Below are 26,383 nucleotides of genomic sequence, written 5' to 3'. Positions count from 1 at the left end.
ATGATGCCAACCTGACTTCCCTGGGCAGATGACCTCACCAGTGTAACCTGGAATTCCACCTCTCCTGCCCCACTAGGGAAAAATAGAAACCGACTTAAGAGTACAGATCGACCTGCCAATACTTATGTTCAGCGGAGAAGCAATTACATAAGCCAGACCTTCCACCTTCTGCACACCATAATGATCCTGGATCCATGCTCTCAGGGAGATAAAGAATAGGAAAGCTTCCAGTGGAGGGGATGGGATACAGAACTCTGGTGGTGGGAAATGTGTGGAATTTTACACCCCTTTATCCTATGGTTTTGTTGATATTTTCTATTTCTTATTTTATAAATAACTTTTAAAAAAAATAATAAGAAAGCTTTCGAGGGAGAGGATGGGATAAGGAATTCTGGTGGTGGGAATTGTGTGGAATTTTACCCCTCTTATCCTATGGTCTTGTCAATATTTTTATTTTATAAATAATTTTTTAAAAGCAAAGAAAGGAATAGCCCCCTAAAGGAAACACTGTGTATTTGATGCTAAATCATGACCATGATGCTTCCTTGCATGTTTTCCCCATCAACATGATTAAGTCTAGCAACATCCTTTGGGGAACTGTCCTCAATAAAGTGATGTGGAATACTGTACAATGTCTCTGCATCCACAGATGTTGTAGCAGAATATGTGCACCAGGAAATAGTCTAGATGGGGATCTCAGTGTCCTGTAAAAAGTTGAAAACTCAAGTATATTTAGAAAAACTTTTTTTCTAGTTCAATATATGCTTTTGAGTCTACTATGTAATAAACATTTTCATGTGTGCTGAGGAATCAAACTGCTTTCTTTAAGTACTCACAATTCCTGTCTAGCTGACTTAAATAAACTTGTGGAAAGAGACACAAGGTGAAAGTCAGACTCTACCCAGGCTGTTTTCCTCAATTCTAAGCTTTTCTGGTTATGAAATTTATTTTGGCACCATACCTTAACTATTCTTTTCCACTTACACTATATTTAAGGGTCTATTTGAACACACTTTCCAAGCCTTGACCTTGGAAAACATGCCTCCAGAAAAAAGGATCCTGATTTTCCAGGCCCAGCAAACTGAGACCTCAAATGAAACATAAATATTCTCTGTGTGCACCTCCATCTTCAGTGAGATAGTCCAGCCAAGCCAACCCCTCCACCTCATATTCCATAGAATCCACTAAGGAAGGGCAATCAGATTCACTTCAGAAGAATACCAACTGCAGTTGGCGTGTATTTATGTTCTTATATTTTGAATACAACTGACCAACTATCAACTTATCTTAGACTAAGGACATCCTAAATAAGGACTTCTAGGATAAATAGTATAGAGTTAAAAAATAAAGTTTAGGAAAAAAATTAAAGTGGAGTGATTCACATTACATAATACTAGAAAAATAAGTCTAATATCCATGAGTACTTTTTCCTTATAATTCATCCCTCTACTATTGGTATCTGTTCTTATACTAGTTAAAAGTACTGATTTCTTTGGAGTCATTCAATTTAGTTAGCCAAGGAAACAACACTAAAATTTACTAGTCATCTGGAACTGGTAATTAAGATAAAAATGAAGTATTTCTATACTTATTAAACTGAAAAATTGAAGAGTTACAACACCTATTCCTGGATATAAAATAAAACTGCACTATATTCATTTTCACTAGAAATACAAAAAGTAAAATTGGTTGGCAACACTTACTCAAATAAATATCATGGGCATTCTTGGAGCCAATAATGTCACTGAAAATCTCTCCTTTGGAATAAAAGCAATAGTCAATTCGGAAGTACATGCGATCATCTTACAATATTAATCATAGCATCAGAAAACTAGAACCGGTACATTTCTACAGAGAGGGCAATGACTGAATAAATTATGAAGTATCCACGCTATAAAATTGTGCACCCACATGCTAAAGCTGTTTTTCTTTTTCATATTCTCAAAAATAAATAAAATTATTGTTTAGAAGAATAGTGATATACCCCCTGCCTCTCTCTATTAACTCTCAGCCATGAACCTGAACTATATCCTAACTTGCCTTATTCTGTGGTTATTGTTAATTACAAGCAGAACCTCTAAGATTTTTTTTTCAGCTACCAACTTGCAAATGCTACCATGATGCCAACCTAATTTCCTTGGGCAGACCACCTCACCAATACGTCCTGGAACCTCATCTCCCCGGAATGCTGCCCCACTAGGGAAAGATAGAAACAGGCTGGGGGTATGGATGAACCTGTCAACACCCATGTCCAGCCAAGAAGCAATTACAGAAGCCAGACCTCCCACCTTCTGCACCCCATGAAGATCTTTGGTCCATTCTCCCTAAGGGACAAAAAATAGGGAACCTTCCTATGGAGGGGGTAGGATACGGAACTCTGGTGGTGGGGACTATATTGAATTGTACCCCTCTTGTTCCACAATCTTATAGATCATGATTAAATCACTAATAAAAAATTTTAAGGCTCTAAGATTTTTTTTCTTTTCTTTTTTTTTAACAAAGGAGACATTAACAAAACCATAGAATGAGAGGGGTACAATTCCGCACAATTCCCATAACCCGATCTCCATATCCCATCCCCTCCCCTGATAGCCTTCCCATTCTCTATATCTCTAGGAGTATGGATCCAGGGTCATTGTGGATTGCAGAGGGTGGAAGGTCTGGCTTCTGTAATTGCTTCCCCGCTGAACATGGGCATTGACTAGTTGATCCTATAGAGCCTATATTGCCCCCAGTCCTGGAACCTTAGAGTGGGGCCCACTTTTCTGCATGCTGCTCTCAATTCAAATCAAAAAATCTTGCATCCGCGAATCGCAACCTAATCAACACAAGGAGTGCCACCCCAGCATGCTTCACTTCAGACTGTGACCAGAGACTTCAGGTGTGGAATGACAACCATTCAGCTTCATCACTCGGGTGATACCTTTCCTTTCATAGTATTCTCTAATTCCATTCCAAGTGTTCCACTCCCCAATAAAGTCCACAAACCTAGATATAGTCCAGGTCGCCTGAGATAGAGCATAGGTTCACCCGTGCCCATAAACTAGGGGAAGAATATATACCTGAAAGCAGAAGTACACAACCATGCAGGGAATACCTCCAACACTTCATCTGCACTATTCCAGTCTTTGGGTCCATGATAGTTCAACAATTTGTTTGGCTTTCTATGTAAACTCTCTTTTCAGCCACCAGGTTCGGATGCCAGCAAGATGCTGACCAGACTTCCCTGGACAGACGACCCCATCAATGTGTACTGGAGCCCAACATTCTCAGAGCCCCACCCTACTAGGGAAAGAGAAAGACAGGCTCTAAGATTTTTAACCCTATAGTCCTATCTAAAAACAATATGAGAACACTACTCTTATTAGTTTTAAACAAATTTTTTATTTTTTTCATTTAAGAAAGGATTAATTAACAAAACCATAGGGTAGGAGGGGTACAACTCCAGACAATTCCCACCACCCAATCTCTATATCCCACTCCCTCCCCTGATAGCTTTCCCATTCTCTATCCCTCTGGGAGCATGGACCCAGGGTCATTGAGGGTTGCAGAAGGTAGAAGGTCTGGCTTCTGTAATTGCTTCCCCGCTGAACATGGGCGTTGACTGGTCGGTCCATACTCCCAGTCTGCCTCTCTCTTTCCCTAGTAGGGTGTGTCTCTGGGGAAGTGGAGATCCAGGACACATTGGTGGGGTCTTCAATCCAGGGAAGCCTGGCCGGCATCCTGATGACATCTGGAACCTGGTGGCTGAAAAGAGAGTTAACATACGAAGCCAAACAATTTGTTGAGCAATCATGGATCCCAAGCTTAGAATAGTGGAGAGGAAGTGTTAGGGGGATACACACTGCAAACTCTAGTGTACTTCTGCTTTCAGGTATATATTTTGCAGTAGTTTATGGATACGTGTGAACATATGCTCTCTCTCACAGAAACTGGTGTATATCTAGGTTATGGGACTTAGTTAGAAAGTGAACCACATGAGATGAAATTAGAGTATACTATGAAAGGAAAGGTCTCACCGAGAAATGAAGCTGAAGGGTTGTCATTCCACATGTGAAGTCTCTGGACACAGTCTGAAGTGAAGCATGTTGAGGTGGCAATCATTGTGTTGGTTAGGTTGTGATCGGCAGATGCAATATTATTTGATATGGATTGGGAGAGGCATACGGGAAAGTGGGCCCTATCCAAGGGTTCCAGGACTGGGGGAAGAAGAGGCTCTATAGTGGAGATGTGAGGTTCCTGATGTCTTAGGGGATGCATTGGATCGACCTTCTCGTGGTGCATCCTGTGAGTACCCATTTATTGGGGAAACAGACGATCCTTCCTAGCCGACTAAATCCACATGGATACCAGTCACTTTCAAAGCCAGCAACAAGCAGATATCAGGCTCAACCTGACACTGTTGACTGGCTACGGAAGAAGGGCAAACGCTAGAAGAAGAAGAAGGGTTCAAAAAGACAATGGATAGTTAATGTTATCATCATATTATTTGGTAATTGGGTTAACTTTTAAAAGTCCTTTTGTTAGGGTTTTCTGTACAGTACCAAGTATCTTGTATATAGCTGTGCTATTGGTTGCTTCTGATCTACTTGGTCTAGGCTTTTGAGAGAGTCTGCATATCAATTACACAGCCTATATATTGAAAAGATTCAGTTTGTGTTTTGAAAAACTTCCAGACATACAATTAATTTTCCCCCCTCTAATTAATTAACTAGTGATTGATATGACTACATTTTACTAGGAGTGTACATAAACACCATTCCCACCACCAAAAGACTGTGACCCATCCCTCCCACCCACTCCCACCCCCCACTGGCCCAGGAAGCTACATGTCTACCCCTCACCACAGGTCCTGCTTTTAGTTTCCCTTTCAGATCTTCTTACTCAACTTCTGTTGATGAGTGGGATCATCCCATACTCATTTTTATCTTTATGACTTGGCTCACTTAACATAATTCCTTCTAGCTCTGTCCAAAATGGGTCAGAGAAGGTGGGTTCATTGTTCTTGATAGCTGCATAGCATTCCATTGTGTATATATACCACAGCTTTCTCAGCCACTCATCTGTTGTTGGGCACCTGGGTTGCTTCCAGGTTTTAGCTATTATAAATTGTGCTGCTATGAACATAGGAGTACACACCTCTTTTTGGTTGGGTGTTATGGAGTCCTTGGGGTATAACCCCAGTAGAGGAATTACTGGATCATATGGAAGGTCCATGTCTAGCCTTCTGAGAGTTTTCCAGGCTGCTCTCCACAGAAGCTGTACCAATTTACATTCCCACCAGCAATGTAAAAGAGTTCCTCTGTCCCCACAAACTCTCCAGCATTAGTTGCTGCTGTCCTTTTTGATGTATGCCATTCTTACAGGAGTGAGGTGGCATCTAAGTGTTGTCTTAATTTGCATTTCTCTGACAATCAGTGATCTAGAGCAGTTTTTCATATGTTTGTTAGCCTTTTGGTTCTCCTCTGTAGTGAATGTTTTGTTCATATCCTCTGCCCATTTTTGGATGGGGTCATTTGCTTTTTTGGTGCTAAGTTTGCTGAGCTCTTTATATATTTTGGTGAATAGTTTCTTGTCTGTGTATGGCATGTGAAGATCTTCTCCCATTCTGTGAGGGGTCTCTTTGTTTGTTTAATAGTTTCTTTGGATGTGCAGAAACTTTTCAATTTGATATAGTCCCATTGGTTTGTTTCTGCTTTAGTCTTCCTTGCAATTGGGTTTGATTCATCAAAGATGTCCTTGAGGTGTAGGTGAGAAACTGTTTACCAATGTTTTCCTCTAATTATTTGATTGTTTCTGGTCTGACATCTAGGTCTTTGATCCATTTGGAGTTGATTTTTGTTTCTAGTGAGATAAAGTGGTTCAATTTCATTCTTCTGCATGTTTCAACCCAGTTTTCCCAGCACCATTTATTGAAGAGAACCTCCTTTTTCCATTTAATCCTTTGGGCCCCCTAATCAAAGATTAGATGTCCATAGGTGTGGGGATTTATTTCTGGGCTTTCAATTCTGTTCCACTGGTCTGTGTGCCTATTTTAGTTCCAGTACCATGCTGTTTTGATGATGCTGGCTTTATAATATAGTTTAAGGTCTGGGAGTGTGATGCCTCCATTTCTGTTTCTTTTCCTCAAGATGGTTTTCGCAATTCTAGGTGTTTTCAGGTTCCAGATAAATGACTGTAGTGTTTGTTCTATTCTCTTAAAGAAGCTTGGTGGAACTTTGATGGGTATTGCATTAAATTTGTATATGGCTCTGGGGAGAATATTCATTTTGATGATATTTATTCTTCCAATCCATGAGCATGGGATATCTTTCCATTTCTTGGTATCAGTTTCTATTTCCTTGAGTAGCGACTCATAGTTTTCAGCATACAAATCTTTCACTTCTTTGGTAAACTTTTCCTAGGTATTTATTGATTTTGCTGAAACAGTAAATGGGAGTGATTTCTGGATGTCTTCTTCTTCAGATTTAGTGTTTGCATAAAGAAATGCCACTGATTTTTGTACATTGATTTTGTAGCCTGATACCTTGCTATATTGCCTAATAACTTCCAGTAATTTTCTGCTGGATTCTTTAGGTCTTTCTATGTATACTATCAATTAATCTGCAAATAGTGAGAGCTTGACTTCTTCCCTTCCAATCTGTATTCCTTTGATTCCTTTCTCTTGCCTGATTGCTATGGCAAGAACTTCCAATACTATGTTGAAGAGTAACGGTGACAGTGGACAGCCCTGTCTAGTCCCTGATCTGAGGGGGAATGCTTTCAGCTTCTGTCCATTGAGTATGATGTTGGCTGCAGGTTTGCTATATATAGACTCCACTATCTTGAGGAATTTCCCATCTATTCCCATTTTTTGTAGAGTTTTGAGCATGAATGGGTGTTGGATTTTGTCAAAGGCTTTCTCTGCATCTATTGAGATAATCATGTGATTTTTGGCTTTGCTTTTATTGATGTGGTGAATGACATTGACTGACTTACGGATGTTGAACCAGCCTTGCATTCCTGGGATGAATCCCACTTGGTCGTGATGAACAATCTTTTTGATATGTTGCTGTATCCGGTTGGCCAAGATCTTGTTTAATATTCTGGCATCTATGTTCATCAGAGGTATTGGTCTGTAGTTTTCCTTTTTTTTCTGTCCCTATCAGCTTTTGGTATCAGGGTGATTTTGGCTTCATAGAAGGTGGAAGGGAGTATTCCTGTTTCTTCAATCTTATGGAAAAGCTTAAGAAGCATGGGTACTAAATGTTTCCTGAAAGTTTTGTAGAATTCTTTTGTGAAGCCATCTGGTCCAGGACTTTTATTGTTGGGGAGATTCTTAATAACGGTTTCAATTTCTTTGTCTGTGATTGGTGCATTTAGATTTTGTTATTCTTCTTGCTTCAGTTTGGAAGGGCATATGTTTCTAGGGATTGTTCCATTTCTTCCAGATTCTCTAGCTTGGTGGCATATAGTTCTTTATAGAAGTTTCGCAGGATTCTCTGGATTTCTGTGGTGTCAGTTGTGATATCTCCTGCATCGTTTACAATTCTATTAATTTGAGTCTTCTCTCTTTTTTGTTTGGTGAGTCTGGCTAGGGGTTTGTCAATTTTATTTAATCTTTCAAAGAACCAAAATTTGGCTTCATTGATCTTTTGTAAGGTTCTTTTATTTTCGATGTTGTTTATTTCAGCTCTAACTTTAGTAATTCCTGTCCTTCTGGATGCATTAGGGTTCCTTTGTTCCTCTTCCTCTAAGTCCTTGAGGTGTGCAGTAAGGTCGTTCATTTGAGCTTCTTCTTGGTGTTTAATATGTGATTGTATGGCTATAAGTTTCCCTCTCAGTACTGCTTTAGCTGTGTCCCAAATATTTTGATAGGTTGTGTCTTCATTTTCATTTGTTTCCAGGAACATTTGAATTTCCTGCTTGAGTGAATCTCTGACCCAGTGGTTCTTAAGGAGTATGTTGTTTAGTTTCCTAATTCTGTGACTTTTAATAATTTTCTTTTTTGTTGTTAAATGTTAGTTTTACTCCATGTGATCTGAGAAGATACTTGGGATGATTTCAATGTTCTTGAATTTATTGATGCTGTCTTTGTGGCCTAACATGTGGTCTATCCTTGAGTATGTGTTATGTGGATTTGAAAAGAAGGTGTATGCCAGTTTTTTGGGGTGAAGGACTCTGAAAATGTCCAAGAGGTCTAGTCTGTCAATCTCTTCATTCAATTCTCTTGTATCTTTATTGGTTCTCTGCTTTGTTGATCTGTCTAAGTGTGAGAGTGGGGTATTGAAGTCTCCCACTATTATTGTATTACTACTAATGTATTTTTGAAATTCTTTCAGTAAGTGCTTGACGTATTTAGATGGTCCCTCATGGGTGCATAGATGTTAATGATTGTTAAGTCTTCTTGGCTGATTGATCCTCTAATCATTATGTAGTGTCCTTGCCTATCTTTTATTACTTTATTTAATTTAAAAATCTATCGTGTCTGAGATGAGAATGGCTGTTCCTGCCCTTTTTTGTGGTCCGTTAGCCTGTATGATAGTTTTCCATCCTTTCACTTTAAGTCTGTGTTTATCTTGTTGTGACAGATGGGATTCTTGCAAGCAGCATATGGTTGGATTATGTTTTCTGATCCATCCCCCAATTCTGTGCCTTTTGATGGGTCAATTTAAGCCATTGACATTTATTTATATTATGGATTTAATGTATTGTAGTGCCATTGTTCAAAAAAAATTTTTTTTCTTCCTCTGATATATTGCCAGTATTGTAGTGATGTTCTTGTTTATAAGAGGTCTTTTAGAACCTCTTTCAGGGCCAGTTTGGTGATGGTTGCCTCCTTTAACTGTTGTTTGTCTAAGAAGGTTTTGATCCCTCCATCTAGTTTGAATGAAAGTCTAGCAGGATATATTATCCTTGGTTGAAACCCTTTTTCATTCAGGGCTCGATAGATATCTTGCCATTCTCTTCTGGCTTTTAGAGTTTGAGTGGAGAAGTCTCCAGATAATCTTATGGGTTTTCCCTTGTATGTGACTTTTTGTTTCTCTCTTGTAGCCTTTAGGATCCTTTCTTTATCCTTACTTCTTCTCATTGTGACTATGATGTGTCTTGGTGTCTTCAGGTCTGGGTTGATTCTGTTGGGACTCTCTAGGCCTCTTGAATCTTGATGTCCTTTCTGTTATTCAGGTCTGGAAGTTTTCTTCTATTATTTCCTCTAGAATGTTTGCTTCTCCTTCCTCTCTTTCTTCCTCTGGCAGGCCAATTATACGAATGTTACTTCTTTTGAGATCATCCCATATGTCTCTGTTGTTGTTTTCAGTGTCTCTCAATCTCTTTTTAAGCTCTTTCACCTCTTTCTTAGTTTTCTCTAACTCATCCTCTGTCTGACTAATTCTGTTTTCTGCTTCTGTTAGTCTGCTTTCCTTTGCCTCAGCTTCTTTCTTCATTACAGCTATTTCAGCTTTCAGTTCTCTAATTGCCTCAAGATAATCAGTATTTTCCTTGGGGGTCTCAACTGTTGTTTCTCTAATACTGCCATTCCTTTCCTCCAATGTTGTTTTCATTTCTGTGATTAATAAGTTTATTATTGCTTGCATACTTTTCTTATTTATGGTTACTTCTGGCTGATTTGTAGTTTCTTCTGGGCTCTTGTCTTCATTCACTGGAGTATCAGTTTTATTTGTTTTTGATCTACCCATTTTTTTTATTTATGTGTTTTTTTTTTATGTTCTGTTGTTCCTCAACTGTTGTGTCTTGAGTACAAGCAACACTGTACTAAATACCTTTATGAAAATTGCACTCACCAACCTCAGGAATTACAGTAGCAACTGAAGCAAGTATTGAAGCAGTTTAATCACTACCAGTTAGCCAAACAATTTCTCCATTCCATGAAAAAATAGTAACTAAATCCCATTGAAGAAGAAAGAGAAAAGAAAGAAGGGATAGAAATAATACACAGTTATGCAAATCTGCTATCCACTGTATATTCTAGGGGTAACAAAAGGGGAAAGGGAACTAGAGTAGAGATACACACAAAGAGAGTACACTCTGAGTCAGATTTCTTCCCCAAAATAATTCACAAATTCAGAAAGGCAAAGAAGAAGGAAGGAAGAAGTGTATGGCAAGATGAAAAAAAAAAAAGAAAGAAAAAGAAAAAAGAGACAAATAAGAGAAAAGGGAAAAGATAAGAAAAAGAGCTGCAATTAAAGAGCAGTGAAAGGAAAGGATTTTTTTATTACTTTATTTAATTTAATTTTTTAATGAGCTAGGTGGAGGAGGGAGGGGAGAGTCTGTGGAGGAGGTAGGAGTAAGGAGACAAGTTCCTCCCACAATAGATAAGATGCCCACTACCCTAGCAATGAAAGATACCATAAGAGTTAATTCTGATCAACCTAAAAGGGGGGGAAGATATATGCCTTTATATAATATTAATAATAAAATAGAGCAGGGTAAAAAAAAAAAAAACCTGTCCCAGATTACCTCAAATCTCGTGATCAGAGGCAGCTGATTGTTAAGAATGAGGAAAAAAAAAAAAAAAAAAACCTCAGGACTAGACAAGGATAGCTGAAATAGACAGTTATGCAAATCTACTATCCACTGTATATTCTAGGGGTGGCTAAAGGAGGAAAGGAAGTTGAGCAGAGACACTCACAATGAGAGTCCACACTGAGTCAGAATTCTTCCCCAAAATAATTCCCAAATGTGTATCAGTGAATTCAAAAAAGCACACTGTTTGGTGGTTTTGGGGCTGGGGCCTGTGGCTTTGGAAGCTGTAGGATTAAGGAAGAAAGGATGACAAGAATCAGAAAAAGAAAAAAAGAGAGAGAAAAAAAATGAAAAAGAACAGTCATAAAAGAGCAGTTAAAGGAAAGTTTTTTTAATTATTTATTTTTAATTATTTAATTAGATATGCGGGGTGAGGTAGGGGGGTTAGCTACTTAGAAAGAAAAAAGGCCAGAGGTTTCATAAGGGTATAGGCTTAGAATGAATGATACTCCCTGGTAGGATAGGAATTTGGTAAAGATAGAAGCTCAGCAGGGGAGCCTTCTATGAGCTGGTCCCCAGGGACTGGTTATGGGGGGGGGGGGTGGGGGAGGAGGTATGCTTAATAATTAAAAGGAAAAAAATTATTTTTCCCTTTTTTCTACTTATTTCTTAACCCAAATTAAGTTATAGTCACCTCCTTAGTGTCACCGCTAGGACCCCTTATTGACTGACCTACTAAAGGCAGAAAATCCTACCGTTTCGAGAAGATGTGGTCAGAGCTCAAGCCACTAGCAGCTTCTCAGTCCGCCATCTTCCAGGAACCTCCAGTTTTATACATTTTTAAGGACTGCTAGTGATTTCTTTTAAAAATATATATACCACCTCATTGGGGAAAATAATGATTTACAGGACAATTGTAACTGTCTCTAAGACTTTGTGAGAACTATGGTAGTTATTGAGAGGGTGGGGGCATAGAACTTTGGTGGTAGGTGCAAAGCGGAATTATACCCTATTATTATTAAACCACTATTAATCACAAATTTTTAAATGCCTTAATTTTTTAAAAGACAGTTGTCATATCAGTAAAATTTCTTTTCTTTTTATTACTTTATTTGGAGGTTAGTGGTTTAGAGTACAGTTGTTGACAAGAGTACAATTTCTCATTTCCTTGTGATAGGTGTCTGCAAAACATTCTTACCCTCAACTAAGGTCCTTTTCCACCATCATAAAGTATAGTTTCCTAGCTGCTCATGATAGGTGTCCACACACCACACCAACTAGCAACTACAACTTTCCTCTACTATCTCTGCATCCTGCACCAGCTTCCTAACACCCTCTCTATACTGTACTCACCCCCTTCCCTTCAAAGTCCTTGCCTATGCTGCAATAAGCTACAGCTAGCCTAAGTTTCACCCTGCCTTTTCCTTCTCTTTGTTTCTTAAGCTTCATCTGCACGTGAGGTCACACAAAATTTATCCTTCTCCCTCCGACTTATCTCATTTAACATAATTCCTTCTAAATTCTTGAAGCAAGGGCACAGTTAATATCATATATGTCATAAATTAACCAAATAAATAGTCTTAAAAATTTAAGGAAAATAAATATGAATGAAAGTTTTATGATATTTTTCCTAAGCCCTTATACATCATTTTACACATTTTCCAAGATATATGACCCTACTGTGGAAATCACAGCCTGAAACCAACTATCTGTTGCCATTGACCATCTGCTTCCTTCATTGCATCTGAAATTGTGCTTCCAAATTCCAGAATGACCCCCACACCTACAGACATCTAATTTTTTCTAAGGGGACCTAAACTATTAAATAGAGAAAGGAAGGTCTCTTCAGTAAATGATTCTGGGAAAGCTGGGTTGAAACACGCAGAAAAATGAAACTGAATCAGAAACAAAAGTGAACTCCAAATGGATCAAAGACCTGCATGTTAGACCAGAAACTATCAAATACTGAGAGGAGGGTGAGGGTAGATAGCATAATGGTTATGCAAACAGACTCTCATGCCTGAGGCTCCAAAGTCCCAGGTTCAATCCCCTACTCCACTATAAACCAGAGCTGAGCAGTGCAATCTACTAGCTATCTACAAAATGGGGATCCCCCAACTCTTCATCTGCATTATTTGTCATTTTCGCCGGGCTGGCTTCATGGGTGGGATACAGAGACGACGAGAGAGTCATGGCTGAGCTGAGAATGCATTTCAATCTTTATTCATGAGCAGGGATGCGGTTCAAAAAACTAATATAATTTAATCACAACCCAATTCTGTCCTGCTTCTCTCTCCTCCATCGGAAGAGTCCAGAACAAAGGAAATACGATAGGGGGCAGGAGAAGAAAGAAGCCTGAACCAGCGATGACTAAACCAAATGTCCCAGAGGTGGGTGGGAGGGGAGACCAAACCAATATCCCGGAGGCAGGGGGGGTGCCCAGCCAACAGTGGACATGCAAACAGAACACATAGCAAGCAACACAAGCGAACCCAATGTGATGATAAAAAACAGAAGGCTTCACAAGCAGAATCCAGAAGCATACCAACAATTATTCCAGCCTTTAGGTCCTAAATTGGTTAACAATTTGTTTGGTTTTGTATGTTAACTCTCTTTTCAGCCACCAGGTTCCAGATATTATCATGATGCCCACCAGACTTCCTTTGACAGACAACCCCACCAATATGTCCTGGAGCTCCACTCCCCCAGAGACTCACCCTACTAGGGAAAGAGAGAGGCAGACTGGGAGTATAGATCGACCAGTCAATGCCCATGTTCAGCAGGGAAGCAATTACAGAAGCCAGACCTTCCACTTTCTGCATCCCACAATGACCTTAGGTCCATACTCCCAGAGGGATAGAGAATGGGAAAGCTATCAGGGGAGAGTATGGGATATAGATATCTGGTGGTGGGAATTGTGTGGATTTGTACCCCTCGCATACTACAGTTTTGTTAATGTCTCCTTTTTGAAAGAAAGAAAGAAAGAAAGAAAGAAAGAAAGAAAGAAAGAAAGAAAGAAAGAGAAAGAAAGAAAGAAAGGAAGGAAGGAAGGAAGGAAGGAAGGAAGGAAGGAAGGAAGGAAGAAAGGAAGGAAGGAGATGGTGGCTTTTGTGGATCCAGAAGGTGGTACAGTGCATAAAGCATTGAATTCTCAACCATTAGGTCCCAAATTTAATCCCCAGTAGCACATGTGCCAGAGTGATGCCTGCTTCTTTCTCTCTCTCCTCCTATCTCCCTTATAAATAAATAAATTATTTTTTAAAAAATACTTAGAGGTGTATCTTATAAAGTAATGCCACCAATTGTTTCTGTTCTCCCTGGTCTAAGCCTTTAGAAGATTTAATATTTCAAAGAACATGTCATTACTAGAAATGTATTAACAATTTGAGCTCACTCTAATTACCAATTTGAAGTTTTAAATGCTTACTTAGACTGAAGAAACATATACTCAGAGCTATGGTCTATGCATCAAAAAGTTTGATACATTCAATCTAATTTTCCCCTCACATATTAACTAAATAGTAATTTGTGAGACTATAAGGAAATCTCCCAACAGAGGGGACAGAATACAGAACTCTGAAAAAAATGCCAGAATTCCTTATACCTGAGTCAACTCAAACTGTAGTATTACTCATAACAGAATTTACATGTATAATGTGAAGAATCATATCCTCCCCATGGCCTATTTATTACACTTTTTTTGGTAAAATCTGAATTTTCACATATAAATAGTTTTATAAGGACATTTTTACAATTGTTATTTATTTGTTGAAGACTACTAATACTGCTACAACTATTATTTACTGGCATGTCATAATATTATTCAGTTCTTTCAGGAATTTCAATACTCTACCTCTGGAGACTTTTGAACGTTGACATGGCATGGAGCAAGGAGGGATTTCTTCTCCCATTTCTGTGCAAACTGATTGGCTTCTTCTATCTTCTGCTCACAACTTTTTTGAGAATTTAGCAATGTCACTTCATAAAATTCTTGAATATCTGTAAAGAAAATAATCAGATGCCAACTGTCATTTTGTAAATAGGTTTTGCATGTGTATGGATATGGATATTTAGCTAATTAAAAGGACTAGGTAGAGGGTCAGGAATTGGTGCACCTGCTTGAGCACACACATTACAGTGTGCAAAGACCCAGGTTCAAGTTCCCAGTCTCCACCTTCATGAGTGGTAAAAAAAAAAAAAAAAGTACTACAGATATCTCTTTCTCTTCCTCTCTCTCTCTCTCTCCCCCTCTCTCTCTCTCTCTCTCACCTCCCTTCCCTTTCAATTACTCTGTCTCTATCCAAAATACATAGATTTTTTAAAAGAACTAAATAAATATACCAAACATATATAATAACAAAACTAGAAGAAAGTCTGTAAACTGCATTTTACTTATATATTTCTGATAGAAACTTTGTTGAAAATTACAATAATTAAAAACAACCAGTAGGTAAAATTTACTCGGTAGGTAAATAAACAGTGGCAGAAAATCCACAGATTCTCCTCCACCTACCCAATCTGAAAGTATAACTTTCCTCAAATCTTTCCTAAGTAGGATAAAGTGAAAAAGTAATTACAATTTATAGGGTTTTTTGTTTTTTGCTTTGTTTTGTTTTGGTTTTGCTTTATGTTTGCTTTTTCCTTTTTTCTGTCAAGTCATTTTTATTGGTGATCAATAGTGATCTACTGGAAGATAATTATATATTTGTGTGTGTATATATATATATATATATATATATATATATTTAAAGTTCCACAATGCACTCACCATCAAAGTTCTGTATCCCCATCCTCCCAACAATATTCATCACAGTTCTCACAGTCTTAGAGACAGTTTTTATTTCTGCTTTGTTGTTGTTGTTATTTTTGCAAGTTCATGTGCTTTCTAGATTTCACATATGAGTGAAACCATCTGGTAGTTGTCTTTCATCTCTTTACTGATTTTGCAATATTTAAACATTATTATCTTTATTTATTGGATGGAGATAGCCAGAAATTGAGAAGGAAAGTGGTAATAAGGAGAGAGAGAGAGACAGAGAGACACCTGCAACACTGCTTCACCACTCGCAAAGCTTTCTTCCTGCAGGTGGGGACTGGGGGCTTGAACCCAGTCCTTGAGTATTATAACATGTGACCTCAACCAGGTGCACCACCACCTGGCCCCACTTACTTTGCTAAGCATAATCACCTCCAGTTCCGTTCATTTTGTCCCAAAGGACACAATATCATCTTTTTATTGCAGAGTAATATTCCATTGGGTCTATATTCCATAACTTCTTTTTTTTAATTTTAACTTTATTTATTTATTCCCTTTTGTTGCCCTTGTTGTTTTATTGTTGTAGTTATTATTGATGTCGTTGTTGTTGGATAGGACAGAGAGAAATGGAGAGAGGAGGGGAAGACAGGGAGAGAAAGATAGACACCTGCAGACCTGCTTCACCGCCTGTGAAGGGACCTTCCTACAGGTGGGTAGCCGGGGGCTGGAACCGGGATCCTGACGCCGGTCCTTGAGCTTAGTGCCACCTGCGCTTAACCCGCTGTGCTACAGCCCGACTCCCATCCCATAACTTCTTTAGCTACTCAGCTGTCAGTGAGCACTTAGGCTGCTTCCACTCTTGCTATTGTGAATAATGCATATATCCCTTAACACCAGTGTTTTAATGTCTTTTGGATAAATGCTTATGGGTGGCATTGATGTATCATAAGGTATTTCTACTTTTATTTTTTTAAGAACTCTCTGTGCAAAAAAAAAAAAAAAAAAAAGAACTCTCCATGCCTTTTACCAAATGGGTTGCACCAGTTTGCATTCCCCTGGTTTAAGTTATTTTGTATTATTTATCTTGCTATGTTTTTTGTTTTCAAAATCATTTTACTGATGAAATAATGGTTTACAGGAGTCATTTGTACATGAATACAGCTTCTTACCTCTCCATGATAGGTACCTTTTGCACATCACTTCTACCCCAAATCTCTCTTCACCATCATGTCCTGAGTACCACCAACCCCATCCCCTGTACTCCAACATCATCTTTGACTTTGTTATAACGCACTGTCATGTTAAGTGAGGTAAGCCAAAGGGAGAAAAATGAATACTGAATGATCTTAACTATAGGTCATACTTAAGAAGTAAGGCAAAAAAAAAGGGAAATATAGGGATGAAACTTGGGCCAAGTGATGAATATTACAGCAAATAATTTATCTTCTTTATTTTTTTTATAGAGCACTGCTCATCTTTGGTTTATAATAGTGTAAGGGGCTGAACTGGGGACCTTTGGAGCCTCAGGCATAAGTTTTTTGCCTAACCATTATGCTATCTCCCCTGTCCAATTATAATTCATTTAGATGAAAAAAATTTAGTATTCTTAGATACACAAATGGAACTTAGCAAATCCTACCTACTATCATACAGCAAAAGAAGTATTGATATGATGATAATACATAGTGCATATAAATTAATTCCTAGAGAAGGGGGTGATTGTGTTACTCTTACTACTTGTATTGTTGCTGCCTGCAGAAAGGTTGTTGCAAATTAACACTGAACATGATATTCTCTTTTGTTCGTTTGTCTCCTGGAAAATTTTTCCTTTGAATTTCCTTTGGTTGGTGAAACAGGTACTAATGTACATCTTTCATAAGGCAGACCAGTGTAACATGAACTTTCAAACCTTGGGTTATACCTGTGATTAAATACTGTATATGTAGTATACTACTATAGTTTCCAATGGAGAGAATGGGGATACAGAGCTCTGGTGATAGGAACGATGGGGAATTCTACCCCTGTTGTCTCATAATTTTGTAAAGCAATATTAAATCACTAACTTAAAAAAAAGAACAAAATGAGATCTCAATCAAAGACACAAGTTAACAACAACAAAAAATGTCACTATGAGGGAGTCGGGCACACGTGGCGCAAATCGCCAGGACCTGCGTAAGGATCCCGGTTCAAACCCCCGGCTCCCCACCTGCAGGGGAGTCGCTTCACAAGCGGTGAAGCAGGTCTGCAGGTGTCTGTCTTTCTCTCCTCCTCTCTCTCTTCCCCTCCTCTCTCCATTTCTCTCTGTCCTATCCAACAACAACGACATTAATAACCACAACAATGTTAAACAACAAGGGCAACAAAAAGGAAAATAAATAAATAAATAACTAAATAAATAAATAAATAAATAAAGTGTCACTATGAGTGAAATTTAGCAGGAACAATTTGTAGACTTAGGTTTAGGTATTCACTTATTGTTTCTTTTGAGGAAGCTAAAGTGCTGTGGTGTCTTTCCTTCCTCAGTTTCTGTCACTCTCTATCTGAAAAATTAGGCCTGAAACAATGAGGTCTCCATGATGACAACTAAAAAAACTAAAGCACACAGTTGCTTTATGATCCTGCCATCCCTGTAATAGACATTTAAGAGATATGCATTTACATAAAAAGCCAAATTAGAAACAACTGAAGGCCGGGCCCATCACCAAATGAAGAAATTATATCCCATACAATGGGATACTACTCAGAATCAAAAGAAACAGACCTGGATTGATATTAATACACACAACATGGATGAAATTCAAATAGTTATATTAAGTGAAAGAAGTCAGTCAAAAATAAGTACATCTTAAATAATCATCATGTGAAATTCTAGAAAATACAATGCATCGTCACTGACAGAAACAATTCAGTGGTTACCAGAGAACAAGTCACAGGGAGGATTGGCAAGAAGGGTAAATGTGTGGATTTACAGAGGAACAACAAGAGACTTCCAGGTGTGACAAAGATTCTCACTATTTTGATTGTGCTAGTAGTTTAATAATTTATGATAATGAAAACAAATTAAATCATGTAGTTGACATATGCACAATATGTGAAAATTATACTTCAATAGTGAAAATGACAAAGGCCAGACACAAATGGAAAGGAAGTATTTTCACATTTATATGTAAAAAATATAGTATCCAGATATGTGAAGATGTACAAATCAAGAAGGAAAAGATATGCATTTGTGGTAGTAAATTAAAACTAATATCATAATTAAATAACACACCAAATTTGGGCAAAAATAATTATCTCTGGTACTGCAATGGGCAGAAAATGGAGCAAAGAAAAAAGATAAAGGATGACATGGATCAATACTTTTATTTAATCCTGTAGAATATGAATTGCCACAACTACTTTAGAAAACAATCTCGTAAAATTGAACATCTGTTTCTCTATAATCCAGCATTCCTACTACTCAATAAGCATCCTATAAAAACCCTTAAGCAAATGCAGGAGACAAACCAAAATGTGTATGGTGGCTGGCACAGATCATTATCGCAGAAATCCTGGAAACAATCTGATGTTCACCAGAAGGAAAATGGATAGAGCACCAGAATATAGTTCACCAAGCAGAAGGTATCCTAATGGATGGGGGCTTAAGTTGGAGCCTTCAGCCACCACATGGAACACCTACACAGGGGGGATCTTCATGAGCAATAGAGCAGTACTGTGATGTCTCTCCTTTCTGTTTCTGCCTCTCTGTCTCTTTCCTTCTCTATTTCTCACATATATCTAAAAAAAAAAAAAAGCAAAAATGGATAAGTTCAATTATAGTCTCAAAATGGAATTTAAGTTGCAGTGAAAATGAGTGGACCACAGTATCATGAAATGAAATAAATAATTTTAGACACATGTGGGGTTAAAAACAAGTACATCTTAGGAGGCAGGTGGTGGTACACCCAGTTATGCACATGTTACCATGCATAAGGACATTAGTTCAAGCTCTCAGTACCCACCTACAGGGGAGAAGCTTTGCAAGCAGTATAACTAATACAGGTGTCTCTCTTTCTCTTTGTCCCTCTCTATTCCCTTCATTCTCAACTTCTTTCTACCTTATCAAAGAAAAAATAATAAAATTAAAAGACACAAGCAAGGATAAATATAATAATATATTGTTAAGTTAAAAAAGTGGAAAACTAACATATATATATGCACATATATGCATTCCTACATTTATATGTTGGAAAAATAACTAGAACAAAACAAGGAACATAAAAATATAATAACCTTATGGAAGGGGTGAGCATAAAATGGGATAACTAAAAAATATAAATGTATGATAACAATCTTTTTCAGTATTTCTAATTTTATTTTATTATTCTGTTATGTACTTTATATATACATACATGTATTGTTTTAAATCATTAAATATATCTTATAATGAAAATATTTCATAAATTTTAATATTTACATAGAAAAACTATAAATCTTCAAATTGTATGCAGTTATAACTCTATTTTGCCACTAGCATTAAATCAGTTGCAAAATTATGTAAATAGGGAAGGGATAAATAGCATAATTGTTATGCAAAGAGACTCTCCAGATAAAACCCCCCAAAGGGTTTTGAGGACAAGATCCAAACACTCATTGAGGAATTAGTCACAGGAATGAGGAAAGAGTCTGATAATAATATCATCAGAAAAAGGGAAACAGCAGATGAGACTCAAAGAAAAAAAAAAAACACTACCTTGAGGGATTAGAAAGCTGAAAGATGAAATAGCTGAGCTAAGAGGACAACTATTGAACAAGCTAATACACCATCAGAACAGGGTAACAAAATAGCTGAGCTACAGAAAACAACAGAGGGGAGAGAGAATAGAATAAGTGAAGCAAAAAACAGAATTAGCAAGACTAAAGATTAATTAGAGAAAAATAAAAAAGAAGTAATAAATTTCAAAAAGAGGTTAAGAGATACTGAAAAAAACAACAGAGACATATGGGAAGACTTCAAAAGATGAAATATACACATTATAAGCTTGCCAGAGGAAGAAAGAGAAGGAGAAGAAGAAAGTATTCTACAGGATATATAATATATGAGAACTTCCTACTCTAGACAACATAAAAGACATAAAGGTTCAAGAAGTTCTGAGGGTCCCAAAAAGAATTAATACATACTTAAAGAAACCAAGACACATAATATTTAGAATGAAAAGAAATAAGGATAAAGAATGTCAACTCCTCACCCTCATTACTCGGGTGAGACCTTTCCTTTCATAGTATTCTCAAATTCCATTCCAGGAGCTTCACTTCCTAACAAAGTCCCAAAACCTAGATATAGACCAGGTCCCATGAGATAGGGCATATGTTCACATGTATCCATAAATTAGGGCAAAATATATACCTGAAAGCAAAAATACACAATAGTCTGTAGTGAGTCAGTATCAAGTTCATAATGAAATAGTGTCTACTTAGACTTAGATACCCTCCTCACCTGCTTCCTATTACAGTTCTCTCACTCACCCCAAAACTAACCTCATCAAAGCAAGGACTGAAAAAGCTGAATAAGGGCAAGAGACTGGCATACTTTAACGATGACTCTTTAGTCACTATTAGACCACCCCATCAGCTGGGGCCCTGTTTGGGGAGTCCTGAGATTCCCAAACAGATTTGATGGGTCCAAAACTTGAATAAATCCCTCTCTCCATTGTTACCAGTCATCTCAATCAAGAAGAACACAATAGACCCTTTTATGGGCCCCCATAGGACCTTGCCCTCCACTTGGATCAACAATGGTAGAGAATGTTCCATCCTCCAAAAGGAAGATAGACAACATACTCTATGCTACACCGAAGATGGGTCGTGATATTGGGACAGTTTGGAACGTTCCTACTTATGACCACAGAACGTGAGCTCAGATCTACAGGGATGCAGAGGTCACATAGGCTCCTAAGCTGAATATGGGCCAAGATCACAACAAATCAGTGGGGCTTATAGTCAATAATATTTACACCTCTTTCCCATATTTGGGAGCTACTCTCTTCCCTGATGCAGTTTTCTGGTCCTCCTACCAGCCATGACATCACCTTCCCAGACAATAATTAGGATTCATCTGCATATCAGATTTCAAGCTTAGGCAAAAAAAAAAAAAAAAAAAAACACTAGTATAGCCACAGGCCCTTTGGAATATTAAAATATGCCTACTAGCTATCTACATAATAAAGGACCCCTCCCCCAACACTTCATCTGCACTATTACAGCCTTTAGGTCCATGTTTGGTCAACAATTTGTTTGGCTTTGTACATTAACTCTCTTTTCAACCACCAGGTTCCAGATGCTAACATGATGCCGACCAGACTTCCCTAGACAGACAATCCCACCAATGTGTCCTGGAGCTCTGCTTCCCCAGAGCCCTTCCCCACTAGAGAAAGAGAAAGACAGGCTGGGAGTATGGATCGACCTTTCAATGCCCATGTTCAGCAGGGAAGCAATTACAGAAGCCTGACCTTCAACCTTCTGCAGCCCACAATGACCTTGGGTCCATACTCCCAGAGGGTTAAAGAATAGGAAAGCTGTAGTTTCGGATGCCAGCGAGATGCTGACCTGGAGAGACTTTCCTGGAGAGACGACCCCATCAATGTGTACTGGAGCTCCACTTCCTCAGAGCCCCACCCTACTAGGGAAAGAGAGAGACAGACTTCCCAGTATGGATCGACCAGTCAATGCCCATGTTCAAGCGGGGAAGCAATTACAGAAGCCAGACCTTCCACCCTCTGCAACCCACAACGACCCTGGATCCATACTCCCAGAGAGATAGAGAATGGGAAGGCTATCAGGGGAGGGGTGGGATGTGGAGATTGGGTTATGGGAATTGTGTGGAATTGTACCCCTCTTATTCTATGGTTTTGTTAATGTCTCCTTTCTTAAATAAAAATAAAAATAAAAAAAAGAATAGGAAAGCCATTCAGGGAGGGGATGGGATACAGAGTTCTGGTGGTGGGAATTGTGTGAAATTGTATCCCTCTTATCCTATGGTTTAGTCAATGTTCCCTTTTTATAAATAAAAAACTAAATTAAAAAAATTTAAATTTTAAAAAAGGGTCTTGAATGCTGCAAGAGAAAAACAGAGTCACCTACAGTGGAAAACCCATATGATTAGCAGCAGATTTCTCCACAAAAATACTAAAGGCCAGAAGAGAATGTCAAGATATATATTGAGCTCTCATTGAGAAAGGCTTTCAACCAAGACCACTGTACCTGCTAGTTTGTCATTCAAACTAGATGGAGGCATAAAAACCTTCTCAGACAAGCAACATTTGAAGCAATCAGCTATCACCAAGGCTTCCCTGCAAGAAGTTCTGAAAGGTCTCTTATAAACAATCACATCATCATAAACATGCCATATATCAGAACACTCTAAAATCTTAGAATAATAGCATTAAAATATCTTCATTCTATAATATCAATAAATGTCAATGGCCTGAATTCACCTATTAAAAGGCACTGAGTAGGAAGATAGATGAGAAAACCCAACCCAACCATATGTTGTCCAGCAGGAATCCCACCTAACTCAACAAGACAGACACAGACTCCAAGTGAAAGAATGGAAATCTATCATACAAGCCAAAGGCCCCCAAAACAAAGGGCAGGAACAGCTATTCTCAATCTGGCACGACAGACCTTAAAATAAATAAAATTTTAAAAGATAGGGATGAACATTACTTAATTCTCAGAGGATCAGTCAATCAAGAAGTCTTAGCAATTATTAATATCTATGCACCCAATGAGAGACAATCTAAACACAGCAAACATCTACTGAAAGAGCTACAGCAATATATTAACAGCAACACAGTAACAGTAGGGGATTTCAGCACCCCCTGGATGTTAGACCAGAAACTATCAAATACTCAGAGAAAAATATTGGCAGAAGTCTTTTCCATATGAATTTTAAAGGCATCTTCAATGAAACGGATCCAATTACAAAAAGAAAAAAGTTGAACAATAAACACAAAGCAAAATTCAAAATGGGTCTGGTGTATTGCACCAAAGTAAAGGATTTTGGGGTGGGGGAGGAAGGCTCAGGCCCTGGAACATGATGGCAAAGCATTGAATTGTTATGTGGAAAACTGAAAATGTGAGCAGGGGTAGATGGCATAATGGTGATGCAAAGAGACTCTTTTTCCTGAGGCTCCAAGGTCTCAGGTTCATGGGGAGTGGGACATTCCTAGGAAGGTCTCAGATGATATTGATGACTTCTTATTCACCAGCAACTACGAACTTAGAAATTTGTGGTCCAGGAGGTGGCGCAGTGATAAAGCTTTGGACTCTCAAGCCTGAGGTCCCAAGTTCAATCCCGGGCAGCACATGCGCCAGAGTGATGTCTGGTTCTTTCTCTCTCCTCCTTCTGTCTTTCTCATAAAGAAAGAAAGAAAGAAAGAAAGAAAGAAAGAAAGAAAGAAAGAAAGAAAGAAAGAAAGAAAGAAAGAAAGAAAGAAAGAAATTCCAGGATGAATTTGGGAACTTCTCAAGCAGAAGTTGTAAAAAAAAGACCAGAAGAGAAAACACAAGTAGAACCTGAACTGGAACTGGCATATTGCACCAAAGTAAAAGACTCTGGGGTGGGGTGGGTGGGGACTACAGGTCCAAAAATGATGACAGATGTCCTAGTGGGACTTGTATTGTTATATGGAAAACTGGGAAATGTTATGCATGTACAAACTATTGTATTTACTGTCAAATGTAAAACATTAATTCCCCAATAAAGAAATTAAAAAAAAAGAATTTGGGGACTTCATTCTCTCATTAAACAGCTCATGATAAATAATACCCTCTTCTTTTTCAGAGTGAGCAATAGGGGGGAAATTATCAATAAGGGAAGCAAGCTGAGAAGAGAAAAACTTCCCATTTATTAGAAATAAAAATAACTCCTGAGTATTATTGACTAACTTGATTCAGATTCAATTAACTAGAAGTTCAATTGGAAGGAAGTATATAGTAAAACAGTTGTTCACAGTTGGAGTAATGACTGCCTCTAACATGACTCCCTGCAAAAACAAACATTGAACACTATTTTTGCTTTTTGTCTTTTGTCATAAATGTAAATATCCTCTTTGGAATTCGTTCTATTAAGACTATACTTTCAGGGATCATTTCTATAATTCTTTAGTAGAGAAGTTCCTCTGAATGTGTAGGGCACTGGAATTCTTTCTATTATGGTCCCCACCTACAGTGGGAAAGCTTTGTGAGTGGTGAAGCAGGACCGTAGGTCTCTCTCTCTGTTTCTCTCTCTCTTGCAACCCCTTCCCTCTCAATTTCTGGCTGTCTCTATCCAAAAAATAAAGATAATTAAAAAATTAAATACATATTCTAAAAAAATTAATTAAATATTCTTTCTGTTCTTACAAACTGGTATTACTGTAGGCTTCATTTTGATAAAGTTAAAGTGGCTTAGCAGAAACTCTTGAAAAGTAGATGATACCTAATATGAGTTCCTTGTGCTATCCTTGAAACATTCCCAAAGGCTTTCAGTTACATCAAAATATAAAGGTGTGTGTGTGTAGTTGCAATATTAGAGTAAGTAGGAAACAAGGAAGTCTTCAGTAATGTGTATAAGAGGAACAAACTTATAAAGTACAAATATCAGAGAAGTGGGGGAGGACTGAACAGAATAAATCAAATAATCTAGAAGCTGAAGCATAAAATTATAAGTTAAGGGAGTTGGGCAGTGGCGCAGCGGGTTATGCGCACATGGTAAGAAGCACAAGGACTGGCATAAGATCCCAATCCTTAAGCGGGTTCGAGCCGGGCTCCCCACCTGCAGGGAAGTTGTTTCACAGGCGGTGAGGCAGGTCTGCAGGTGTCTATCTTTCTCTCCCCCTCTGTCTTCTCCTCCTCTCTCTATTTCTCTCTGTCCTATCTAACAATAATGACATCAATAACAACAACAATAACTACAGCAACAATAAAAAACAAGGGCAACAAAAGGGAAAATAAATAAATATAAAAAAATAAAAGTTAAACAGGACTCTGACTCTGCAACTCAAAAAATACATATGTCCTTTGGCAAGTTCTTTACTTTTCTAAGATTCAGTTTCTTCACCTAAAAATTTCCATATAAAACACTTCATGTAGCCAAATAATCACATAGCCCACATTCAACAAATGATAGTTATTGTTCTTTTGATGAATGTAGCAACACTGAACACTACAGTGGGCACGGGAGAGCTCATTTATGTTAGAAATCTGAACACAAAATATTTCCAGGTAGGAGTAATTACTTTCTTTTTTTTTTCTACTTTCTTTTTTTTAAATATTTATTTATTCACTTTTGTTGCCCTTGTTGTTTCATTGTTGTAGTTATTGTTGTCATTGTTGGATAGGACAGAGAGAAATGGAGAGAAGAGGGGAAGACAAAGAGGGGGAGAGGAAAGACAGACACTTGCAGACCTGCTTCACTGCTTGTGAAGCGACTCGCCTGCAGGTGGGGAGCCGGGGACCTGAACTGGGATCCTTATGCCAGTCCTTGCACTTTGCGCAGGAGTAATTACTTTCATAAGAGTCAAGAGTGCAGACACTTAGAGCAATAATATGGAATTAATACTTGAGAAGAAGGCAGAAACTGCTGTTTACAAATTCTAAAAGGCAGTTGAGACAGAAATAGAAATTTGAATAGAAATTCAGTTAGATGTGCATGAAGCAACACAGTAATTTTTGGCCTTAGAAGTTAATTCAAAATATCTCTCTTACAAATAAATGCGATACTTAAAATTGCCCCAAAAAGGAGGCACTAAGCAAACTCAAGATATTGTTAATGCAAATCAACTACATTTTATCCGCACTTATCCTTCCAAACCAACAGGTGTATCTAGCAGATAATTAATTTTCAATTTCACATCAATCATCCAAGATACATGAATACTATAAGTCCTTCTTATCTCATAAAAATTTACCATGTGAATTCTATAAACCTTAAAAAGATAAACAATTATAAGTAGTCATGTATGAGCCTGGTTATAAATTATATACTCTTCATGTCCTCTCCCCAAACCACTCAAAGTTTAAATATATATATTTATAGTCCAGCCTGTGCATAGGTTTTAATACTACTCTTGGAGATAAAGAAAAAAAATTAAATTTAGGCCTTCTACTCACCATATATTAGGCAGTCATACTTAAAAAAAA

The 26,383-nt window shown here is 37.9% G+C and overlaps 1 protein-coding gene across 5 annotated transcripts in view; it reads right to left on the bottom strand.

Annotated features, from left to right (window-relative positions):
- The window catches only part of DLG2 (discs large MAGUK scaffold protein 2), a 1,912,587-nt gene that overhangs the window by 1,673,699 nt on the left and 212,505 nt on the right, over positions 1-26,383 (bottom strand). For all 5 annotated transcript variants that reach the window (XM_060176807.1, XM_060176791.1, XM_060176792.1 and 2 more), the window contains exon 3: positions 14,318-14,463. In XM_060176807.1, the coding sequence (XP_060032790.1) occupies positions 14,318-14,463 (146 nt within the window). The remainder of the gene's footprint in view (positions 1-14,317; positions 14,464-26,383) is intronic.

Source organism: Erinaceus europaeus, chromosome 17, assembly GCF_950295315.1.
Source record: "Erinaceus europaeus chromosome 17, mEriEur2.1, whole genome shotgun sequence".
Lineage (NCBI taxonomy): Eukaryota > Metazoa > Chordata > Mammalia > Eulipotyphla > Erinaceidae > Erinaceus > Erinaceus europaeus.
This window is presented reverse-complemented; position numbering and strand designations above follow the sequence as displayed.